General features: G+C 46.6%; 1 protein-coding gene across 1 annotated transcript; it reads right to left on the reverse strand.

Annotated features, from left to right (window-relative positions):
- Positions 1-7450: 7450 nt before the first annotated feature.
- Positions 7451-10517, reverse strand: LOC135819036 (eukaryotic translation elongation factor 2-like; the record flags this gene model as incomplete). Its single annotated transcript, XM_065332185.1, has 3 exons — positions 7451-7834; positions 8686-8861; positions 9894-10517. Coding segments are annotated over 3 exons (954 nt in total), but the record flags the coding sequence as incomplete, so codon positions are not given.
- Positions 10518-11982: the final 1465 nt, after the last annotated feature.

The following is an 11982-nucleotide window of genomic DNA, read 5'->3' on the forward strand; positions in this document are numbered from 1 at the left end:
AGGCCCGAACGTACCTTGCCAGAGTGCTCAAACTGACAAGTCAGTGAGCTCTGCATAACGCAAACAGCAAAGGCACTACCCCACGCAAGAGTGCTCAACTGCTACAAGAGCAGGAGCGAAATACTCAGTATATATATATATATATATATATATACTCAATCTGCGGACAGCATGCTGTTTCGTTCTTTGTGAACTCATCAGCGCAGCACAGAGGAAATGAGGCCGAACCTGATAGCAATGGAAATAAAAATATATATATATTTAAATAGAGATGTAGGCGAACAAAATTTATATACACACAACAACAAGGTTGTCAATTTCATAATACTAAAAGCTTTTCACCCATTTTCATCAGTAGTTACATGGGAATGAGCAAGAACGAAAACGAAGCCAGAATTTATACTGGGGGTAGAGAATCAGCAAGAATATTCTTACGCGCCTCAAGTTCACACTACACTACCATAAGAATGTATGGAGCAGTGGAAAAATGCGGGAAACAACACATGAGGGGAATGCAGTACCAGAACAAACACGTGATAAAGTTGTCAGTCCGGTTGCAGCTTGAACAGCCGTAGCACCTTGATGTGCTTCTTTTGTCGACACAGCTCTGGCCTCAAACTGCGAATGTACAGCGCCTCCAGTGTGAATCTGTGCGCGCTGTTCCGGGCTGGTGTGATCACACTGAAGCTGCTGTTGCGTTCCTGCGGGATGCATTCAGGTTGCGCCTGCAAATGCTTTGTGATGGCGCTATCACTTGTTGCCACACGTTTGTCCCCTCATGTGTTGTTTCCCGCATTTTTCCACTGCTCCATACATTCTTATGGTAGTGTAGTGTGAACTTGAGGCGCGTAAGAATATTCTTGCTGATTCTCTACCCCCAGTATAAATTCTGGCTTCGTTTTCGTTCTTGCTCATTCCCATGTAACTACTGATGAAAATGGGTGAAAAGCTTTTAGTATTATGAAATTGACAACCTTGTTGTTGTGTGTATATATATATATATATATACACACAACAACAAGGTTGTCAGTTTCATAACACTAAAAGCTTTTCACCCATTTTCATCAGTAGATACATGGGAATGAGCAAGAACGAAAACGAAGCCAGAATTTATACTGGGGGTAGAGAATCAGCAAGAATATTCTTACGCGCCTCAAGTTCACACTACACTACCATAAGAATGTATGGAGCAGTGGAAAAATGCGGGAAACAACACATGAGGGGAATGCAGTACCAGAACAAACACGTGATAAAGTTGTCAGTCCGGTTGCAGCTTGAACAGCCGCAGCACCTTGATGTGCTTCTTTTGTCGACACAGCTCTGGCCTCAAACTGCGAATGTACCAGAGCTGTGTCGACAAAAGAAGCACATCAAGGTGCTGCGGCTGTTCAAGCTGCAACCGGACTGACAACTTTATCACGTGTTTGTTCTGGTACTGCATTCCCCTCATGTGTTGTTTCCCGCATTTTTCCACTGCTCCATACATTCTTATGGTAGTGTAGTGTGAACTTGAGGCGCGTAAGAATATTCTTGCTGATTCTCTACCCCCAGTATAAATTCTGGCTTCGTTTTCGTTCTTGCTCATTCCCATGTATCTACTGATGAAAATGGGTGAAAAGCTTTTAGTGTTATGAAACTGACAACCTTGTTGTTGTGTGTATACAAATTTTGTTCGCCTACGTCTCTATATATATATATATATATTGCTGTTTGCGTTATGCAGAGCTCACTGACTTGTCAGTTTGAGCACTCTGGCAAGGTACGTTCGGGCCTGATTGGAAATTTTTATTTCCATTGCTATCAGGTCCGGCCTCATTTTCTCTGTGCTGCGCTGATGAGTTCAAAAAGAACGAAACAGCATGCTGTCCGCAGATTGAGTATTTCGCTCCTGCTCTTGTAGCAGTTGAGCACTCTTGCGTGGGGTAGTGCCTTTGCTGTTTGCGTTATGCAGAGCTCACTGACTTGTCAGTTTGAGCACTCTGGCAAGGTACGTTCGGGCCTGATTGGAAATTTTTATTTCCATTGCTATCAGGTCCGGCCTCATTTTCTCTGTGCTGCGCTGATGAGTTCAAAAAGAACGAAACAGCATGCTGTCCGCAGATTGAGTATTTCGCTCCTGCTCTTGTAGCAGTTGAGCACTCTTGCGTGGGGTAGTGCCTTTGCTGTTTGCGTTATGCAGAGCTCACTGACTTGTCAGTTTGAGCACTCTGGCAAGGTACGTTCGGGCCTGATTGGAAATTTTTATTTCCATTGCTATCAGGTCCGGCCTCATTTTCTCTGTGCTGCGCTGATGAGTTCAAAAAGAACGAAACAGCATGCTGTCCGCAGATTGAGTATATATATATATATATATATATATATATTAACTGGTTTGAGGGAAAGAGACAAACGGGAAAAGTCTGAAGAAAAAATTGACTGTCACCACCAGGACTCGAACCAGGGACCCTCGCTTGTAGCCAGCGATGCTCTAACCACTGAGCTATGGTGTAGTCGTCATCCCAGCAGAGGCCGTTCAACATTTTCTTCAGACTTCGTAACTCACACTTCCTGTGAATCCACACAGGCGGGTGGGACGCAGCCCTCACTGTAATATATATATATATATATACTCAATCTGCGGACAGCATGCTGTTTCGTTCTTTTTGAACTCATCAGCGCAGCACAGAGAAAATGAGGCCGAACCTGATAGCAATGGAAATAAAAATTTCCAATCAGGCCCGAATGTACCTTGCCAGAGTGCTCAAACTGACAAGTCAGTGAGCTCTGCATAACGCAAACAGCAAAGGCACTACCCCACGCAAGAGTGCTCAACTGCTACAAGAGCAGGAGCGAAATACTCAATCTGCGGACAGCATGCTGTTTCGTTCTTTTTGAACTCATCAGCGCAGCACAGAGAAAATGAGGCCGAACCTGATAGCAATGGAAATAAAAATTTCCAATCAGGCCCGAATGTACCTTGCCAGAGTGCTCAAACTGACAAGTCAGTGAGCTCTGCATAACGCAAACAGCAAAGGCACTACCCCACGCAAGAGTGCTCAACTGCTACAAGAGCAGGAGCGAAATACTCAATCTGCGGACAGCATGCTGTTTCGTTCTTTTTGAACTCATCAGCGCAGCACAGAGAAAATGAGGCCGAACCTGATAGCAATGGAAATAAAAATTTCCAATCAGGCCCGAATGTACCTTGCCAGAGTGCTCAAACTGACAAGTCAGTGAGCTCTGCATAACGCAAACAGCAAAGGCACTACCCCACGCAAGAGTGCTCAACTGCTACAAGAGCAGGAGCGAAATACTCAATCTGCGGACAGCATGCTGTTTCGTTCTTTTTGAACTCATCAGCGCAGCACAGAGAAAATGAGGCCGAACCTGATAGCAATGGAAATAAAAATTTCCAATCAGGCCCGAATGTACCTTGCCAGAGTGCTCAAACTGACAAGTCAGTGAGCTCTGCATAACGCAAACAGCAAAGGCACTACCCCACGCAAGAGTGCTCAACTGCTACAAGAGCAGGAGCGAAATACTCAATCTGCGGACAGCATGCTGTTTCGTTCTTTTTGAACTCATCAGCGCAGCACAGAGAAAATGAGGCCGAACCTGATAGCAATGGAAATAAAAATTTCCAATCAGGCCCGAATGTACCTTGCCAGAGTGCTCAAACTGACAAGTCAGTGAGCTCTGCATAACGCAAACAGCAAAGGCACTACCCCACGCAAGAGTGCTCAACTGCTACAAGAGCAGGAGCGAAATACTCAATCTGCGGACAGCATGCTGTTTCGTTCTTTTTGAACTCATCAGCGCAGCACAGAGAAAATGAGGCCGAACCTGATAGCAATGGAAATAAAAATTTCCAATCAGGCCCGAATGTACCTTGCCAGAGTGCTCAAACTGACAAGTCAGTGAGCTCTGCATAACGCAAACAGCAAAGGCACTACCCCACGCAAGAGTGCTCAACTGCTACAAGAGCAGGAGCGAAATACTCAATCTGCGGACAGCATGCTGTTTCGTTCTTTTTGAACTCATCAGCGCAGCACAGAGAAAATGAGGCCGAACCTGATAGCAATGGAAATAAAAATTTCCAATCAGGCCCGAATGTACCTTGCCAGAGTGCTCAAACTGACAAGTCAGTGAGCTCTGCATAACGCAAACAGCAAAGGCACTACCCCACGCAAGAGTGCTCAACTGCTACAAGAGCAGGAGCGAAATACTCAATCTGCGGACAGCATGCTGTTTCGTTCTTTTTGAACTCATCAGCGCAGCACAGAGAAAATGAGGCCGAACCTGATAGCAATGGAAATAAAAATTTCCAATCAGGCCCGAATGTACCTTGCCAGAGTGCTCAAACTGACAAGTCAGTGAGCTCTGCATAACGCAAACAGCAAAGGCACTACCCCACGCAAGAGTGCTCAACTGCTACAAGAGCAGGAGCGAAATACTCAATCTGCGGACAGCATGCTGTTTCGTTCTTTTTGAACTCATCAGCGCAGCACAGAGAAAATGAGGCCGAACCTGATAGCAATGGAAATAAAAATTTCCAATCAGGCCCGAATGTACCTTGCCAGAGTGCTCAAACTGACAAGTCAGTGAGCTCTGCATAACGCAAACAGCAAAGGCACTACCCCACGCAAGAGTGCTCAACTGCTACAAGAGCAGGAGCGAAATACTCAATCTGCGGACAGCATGCTGTTTCGTTCTTTTTGAACTCATCAGCGCAGCACAGAGAAAATGAGGCCGAACCTGATAGCAATGGAAATAAAAATTTCCAATCAGGCCCGAATGTACCTTGCCAGAGTGCTCAAACTGACAAGTCAGTGAGCTCTGCATAACGCAAACAGCAAAGGCACTACCCCACGCAAGAGTGCTCAACTGCTACAAGAGCAGGAGCGAAATACTCAATCTGCGGACAGCATGCTGTTTCGTTCTTTTTGAACTCATCAGCGCAGCACAGAGAAAATGAGGCCGAACCTGATAGCAATGGAAATAAAAATTTCCAATCAGGCCCGAATGTACCTTGCCAGAGTGCTCAAACTGACAAGTCAGTGAGCTCTGCATAACGCAAACAGCAAAGGCACTACCCCACGCAAGAGTGCTCAACTGCTACAAGAGCAGGAGCGAAATACTCAATCTGCGGACAGCATGCTGTTTCGTTCTTTTTGAACTCATCAGCGCAGCACAGAGAAAATGAGGCCTATATATATATATATATATATATATATATATATATATATATATTGTTAGAGAACGTTTTGCTGCTCACAATACCCACGATTGTGTGACGAATCACAAATTCGTTAACATATTATAGTTCTCTGGCTCCGAATTCGACAACGAATAGCTATAATTATATTATCAATGTCTCCCTACAAACACCCACGCTCATCATCTTACGCCACAATATGTAGGTCTCCTTCGTCTGCCTTTCTCTTGTACTTCGAAGTTTAATGCATCTCTTAATCGGACTCACCATTTCCCTCTTCGCCGCACTCTTAGTCTCTCTCACTTACTCTCGCCCAATCCCTTCCTCTCTCGCTCTCTATCCCTCTCTCGCTCTCTCCTTTTCTTTCAATCTCTCTATCTATCTATCTCTATATCTCTTTCTCTCTCTTTCTCTCTCCTTCTCTCTCTCTCTCTCTCTCTCTCTCTATCTCTCTCTCTCTCTCTCTCTCTCTCCCTCTCTCTCTCTCTCTCTCTCTCTCTCTCTCTCTCTCCATGAGGGCGCTGTACACTCTGCGTCGGAGTAAGGATGCGAAGCTGACAAAGCGATATGCGGCGACAATAGAGCTGGAGTGTGCAGAGGCATCAGTAGGTTCAGGGACTCTCCGTCCACCGTCATCTTCAAGTCATCGTGCAGGGTTGGGTGCTCCTGCTCCGAAGCAGCATTCCAAACCCCCGAGGAAGGATCTCCTTCAAACATTTGAGGAGATCAACGCGCAGGAGCAGATTTTGAGGCTGAAGACTCTTCAGGTGCAAGGCAAGTGGTTGGAGTGGACATCGGTGATGTGGCAGGACCTCTCGTGGAAATCCCTTTTGTACGGTGGTACTGGTAAGGATTTGAAATTTCTTCTCGCATCAACCCTCGACGTGCTACCTTCTCCGACGAACCTACGCCGTTGGGGAAACACCGTAGTGGATCCGTACTGTAGTTTGTGCCGTACCTGGGCCTGTACTACGCGCCACGTGCTTGGCGCTTGTCGCGTAGCGCTGGACCAGGGACGTTACACCTGGAGGCACGACAACGTACTCGGGGTCATCGTCAGGAACATGCGTGAGGAGGTTCGAATCCGCACTGCTGCAAACACCGTACAAACCGAAAATTCAAATGAGCTTGACTTCATCTCGTTTTGCAAGGCGGGAGAGAAGCCAGTTCGCGTTCAGCCCAGACGAAAGTTGGTTACGACTGATCTCCTGTCAGCGGCCTCAGACTGGAAACTTCTTGTCGACTCAGTTAGTGCAAAGATTTCTTTCCCTAGCTGTGTTGCACTTACCACCCTAAGACCAGATATAGTTCTGTACTCTACGAGTCGTAGGATTGTATTCTGGATGGAGTTGACAGTTTGTGCTGAGGACAGATTCAGTGTCAGTAACTCGCGGAAGGACAGGCGGTATGCGGATCTGGCCGATCAATGCCGAGCAAACGGGTGGCAGGTCGTTTCTTTTTCGGTTGAGGTAGCTACGTAGGTGTGCGTGGTTTCATCCCGGACTCTCTTCGGAGGGCTCTGAAAGCGCTTGGATTTTCTAATCGAAGAATAAAATTTATTTGTAATTTGTGCAGTAAGACGTCTCTGCGAAGCAGCTACATCATCTGGTTGCGGCGTCAACAAAAACACTGGTCGGAAGATCCACTTTTCTGAGGTACTGTATGTGGGGCTCCGTTTATTGAGGTGCGTTGAAATTTATTCTCTTTATCTTATTATTTCTTTTCTATAATTTCCCCATATGAGTTCCTATCAGTTGCTGTGAACACCTTGAGTGGAGAGCGCTTGCTCGAGCGTTGAACCGGGTTCTTAATCCACCATACCCAGTTCGCAAGGCTGGGCGGGGTTGTGAGCAGGCTTTCATTTCATCTTTTCTTATTATTTCTTATTATTTCTGCTTTTCATCTCATTACAAAAATTCTGCGCTTTTTCTCCATCTGCGCATAAAATCTAGACTGACAACCTGCTTGTTAAATCATGCACCTGCTTTCAGGCGTAAAAACCCTGTTGTAGAGGTCTCAGTCCTCATTTGTTAGACTTACCTGTCTTTATAAATGTAACTTACTCTCTCTCTCTCTCTCTCTCTCTCTCTCTCTCTCTCTCTATCTATCTATCTATCTATCTTTCTCTCCCCTCTCTCTCTCTCTCTCTCTCTATCTATCTATCTATCTATCTATCTCTCTCTCTATATCTCTCTCTCTCTCTCTCTCTTGTGCACACCGCTATCTATAATTCTTGTCCAGACTCTAGTACATGTACTCGGTTTTTACGCTCCGCACATGACCATATGCAGGTATATTATTATTATGATGTACAAGTGGAGTAAAATACTTGACAAACAAATACAGCTCTCTGTAGAAGTATTACCAGTATACTGGTATACCAGTATACTGGTATATGAACAGCATGACTGCATAGCATACACCAGCATTGATTTCACCAGCAATTCAGTGTCTGAATGTCAGCCGCACCAAAGCAAAACATCTTCCTAAGCTACTGGTAGGCGCATGTTGTGTGCCTTGTCGTAAGTGGTGATGGTTCCGGTCTTGACCAAGGACTGGTCGACACCGACGAGACCGACCATGTTACCGCAGGGAACATCCTCGATGGCCTCAACACAACGTCCCATCATAAGCATGGTACTGGGACACACAGACACATACCAAAGCATGCATGCATGTATATGCAAATACACAGACGCACACACATGCCCGTGTATACACACACACACACACATGCACCCAGGCACACACACACACCTCACCACACACATACATGCACACGCACCCACACGCACGCACGCACACGCACACACACACACACACACACACACACTCGCACACACATGCACAAACACACAAACACAGAAATGAATAATGACACGCGTATAAACCTACATATTCAGGTGCAGACACACAGACACACACACGCGCGTGCGTACACACAAACAAACACAACAGGAAACATTGTGCTGGCCACAATAGACACTAGCCAACACAAATGATCGACATGCAAGGGGACAAGCAAGCGCTTGCGGGGTGCACTTGCGGCCTATATTTAATAGTCTCAATGTCCCCCATTTCTCTCCTCAGCAATCCCTACTTGTCTTTGTACATACATCTACATCTACTGTTCTTTCAATCAAATGAACCCCTCGATAGGCACATTGCCTTTGGGTCATTTCATAATAAATAAAATAAATAAATGGGAGTTCCCACTCATGCATGTACTACTCACGACAAGGGTTTGAGATCATTGGAATATCGTGCTGATTTGAAAACCCCACTGTGGCTTCGAGCGTAGTGAGTAAGTTCAAGAGCAGAAGCACCAGCGATTCACGATGCTTAGCCGGAAGGAAGCAATGCCCCGATTCACGATGCTTAGCTGGAAGGAAGCAATGCCCCGATTCACGATGCTTAGCTGGAAGGAAGCAATGCCCCGATTCACGATGCTTAGCTGGAAGGAAGCAATGCACTCGGTGAAGATTACTCACCCGCCAACCTTCTCGATGACTGGATCTTCCTTCTTGCCAGGGACAAAGTTAGGTCCCATTATGCGGACAGTCTGTCCAGGGGACACTTTGCCGGAGAATACCCGGCCAAACACGTAGGAGCGGCCGTTATCAGAAGACAACGGTACGAGACTGCTGACATACATCATCAAATGGCCCTGAAGAAGAAGAAGAAAACGACAAGGAGAGACAACGGAGAACATAGATTTCGAGTCATGGGGCAAACAAGACTGCCCAATGTTCGCGACGCAATGGTATTCGAGAGGGGCATAACGTGAAAATTAACCATCGTGAAATCAAACTTCAACAGTGGTTGTATGTGTGTGGTCACAGGCCATAGTGTTCCGCAAACATTTGCTATCATGAATTCGCTGGTTCTGAGAGATGGTGACGTTTAGTGACGCTAATATTGGCTGGTTTGCAGTATTCTGCCAGTATGTAGGCAAGGGGCAAGTAGGGAGGAGAAAGGGTGGAAGGACATAGGTAGGGCTGGTGTATGGAGAGATGAGGTAGGGAGGGTGTATGGAGAGATGAGGAAGGACAGGGGTAGTTTGGGTGGAAGGTGAACGTCCACACCGAGGTCAAGCTTGGGTGACGTCGTCATAGACCATGTTGAGAGCATGGCCGGTGGGGGGAGACGGTGCAGCGATTGGATTAGAGTAGGGGGAGGGGGTGGTGGAGGTGGAGGAGGGGGGGGGGAGGGAATCAACAACGAGGACAATGTCGTTGATTTTGGGAGCTATCGGTATGAACAAATCAGATCATATCGAACTAAGAAGAAAATGTTGAGCGGTCTCTGCTGGGATGACAGCTACACGATAGCTCAGTGCTTAGAGCATTGCTGGCCTCAAGCAAAGGTCCCTGGTTCGAGTCCTGGTGGCAGACAGTCAATGTTTCTTCAGACTCTTCCTGTTTGCATCTTTTCCCTCGGACTAATGAATATTGAACTAGCATTTGCCCATGCCTTGTTTCAATGAGGTCATCTACATGATACCATGATGTAATCCTTTCCTATCGTCCTACACAAGCTTCCCCTACAATCTATTAGAGTGAAATACCATTTTGACAGGGTACATGTTCACAGCCCTTCTCTACTGACTCTTCACAAGCATAAAGGGAGATAAAACACGCATAATTTGTACGAGGACGGAATCGTAGCATCGCCCCAGTACAAAAGTGTTTTCACTCACGTCAGGGTTGCAGGACTTGACGGCCATGGCAGCCTCATCGTCATGGGGACCTTCGTACAACTTCTCCATACGGTACTTCTGGGAGGTGATTGGTGATGGCAAGTGGATGGTTATCATCTGAAGAAGAGCATCACCAGCTGGCAGCCAGTGGCGCATGACGGACTTCATCAGGGGCTTTCCCACCTTGTCCTTATCCTCGATGGGGATCTTGATTTTGAGCCTTTCTATGAGCTGGGCGACCACGTCCTTCTTCGAGTTTGTAATCGCGTCGACCATCTTGAAAATTGGGTCCAGTACAAAGAGATTGAAGCCACGAACGTATCCATCACCACCGGTTTTGTTCCACTTCCTTTCTTTGGCGCTGTAATACTGGTCTCCCCAGAGACGCTTCATGAGCTTTACGGGCTCAATCTTGAACTTGGCGGCGTAGATCTCGGCAAACTGCTTCAAAGAGAAAGCCCAGTCTTGCTGACTGGAGCCGAAACCAACGGTTCCTTGGCAGGGGTCAACTTGAACATTTCCCATCGGTCCTTCGTCGTCACAGTAGGTAGCGATAATGACGTTGGTGCTCTCAATAATGCGCTGGAAGGTCTGCACACAAATCAAGACCAAGTCAAGCACACGTCAAACCAAAGTCCAAAACATGTCACATACAAGTCCTACACAAGTCCGACGCAAGTCTAACACAGGTCCCACACATAGAAGCAAGTCTAACACAGGTCCCACACATAGAAGCAAGTCTAACACAGGTCCCACACATAGAAGGCAAACAGACAGCACACGTTGCAGTCGAGAGGCGAGAGCATTGTACCAGGTGAAAGTGAGTTAGGGTGATCTGTGCTATCACGGCACCTGCCAACAGGTTACGTACACCGTCATCTCTTGTAATCCTGCATGTGCAGCATGTGTGCGGCATGTGTGCAGCACTGCGCGATTACACGAGTCACAGAGGACCACGTGTCTGCTTCCGTCGTAACTGCAAAACAATGTGTCAATAATCTGACGGCTAAATTGACGGATATAATAAGGACTTGCTTCATCATCACATCACAAGCCCATAGCCCTCAGGCCGTCGGGGCGTCACAGAGCAAGTATGAACAAGCGAGCGCCATGAAAATCGATCGCGTGCAGCAGCGAGCAGGGACTGCACGTCAAGTTCAGTCCATGAAATAATAATTATTATGAAGCCCATCTGACTGCAAAATCCCCACAACGCAGCTCACCAGATCAAGGTGTGGGTCCTCTGCACTCAGTAGAGTCAAGTCGAGCGAGATGCAACTCCCAGTGCCGAAAAGCGGGCTAACGCCCCTACATGGCTACTTCCCCTTGTCTAACCCCGAAGACGAAATGATAGTAGCCGACTGGCCGAAATTTAAAAAAATTAAAAAAATTATGAAGCCATCATTCTGGGCCTGCCTTGGCCACGACTTGCTTGCTGCGGCTTTAATCACCACTGTCGTCGACTTGAAAAGTGATGGTGCGAAAAGCCTAGACGAAATTATAATAATGGCTTCTGTGCTGTGTGTCTTATTTTGATTCCCTCCAACCAAGAGAATCTATTTAAAATTTCCATTGCAGATCAGGGCAAGCCTCGTCCGACATCTGACAAAGGAGACGTGGATTGGCATGATCTGGCATGAAACTCTTAGTTGCAACTTGGCCAGGCATGTGGGGTTCCATGACGTGTGTGCTGGTATAGCGCTGCTGCTCCTGTGAGCATTGAGCACTCTGTCGAACCAGAGGACCCCGCTCTCTGTACTGAGTGACTAGAGAGACATGTAACAGTGAGGTTGTAACAAATGCATCTCAGTACCTTCTTGAATTTTGACGTTGGTCGGATTCCTATTAGTTTGAGCAAAACTCCATCTTATTGAGTCGGACGTGAACAATGAAACCTTTTATTGCCCATACAGCAGAGCAAGACACACGCAACTATGATGATGTTATTGAGTCGGACGTGAACAATGAAACCTGTTATTGCCCATACAGCAGAACAAGACACACGCAACTATGATGATCTTATTGAGTCGGACGTGAACAATGAAACTTTTATTGCCCATACAGCAGAGCAAGACACATGCAACTATGA

The sequence above is a fragment of the Sycon ciliatum genome, chromosome 6 (assembly GCF_964019385.1).
Source record: "Sycon ciliatum chromosome 6, ocSycCili1.1, whole genome shotgun sequence".
NCBI lineage: Eukaryota > Metazoa > Porifera > Calcarea > Leucosolenida > Sycettidae > Sycon > Sycon ciliatum.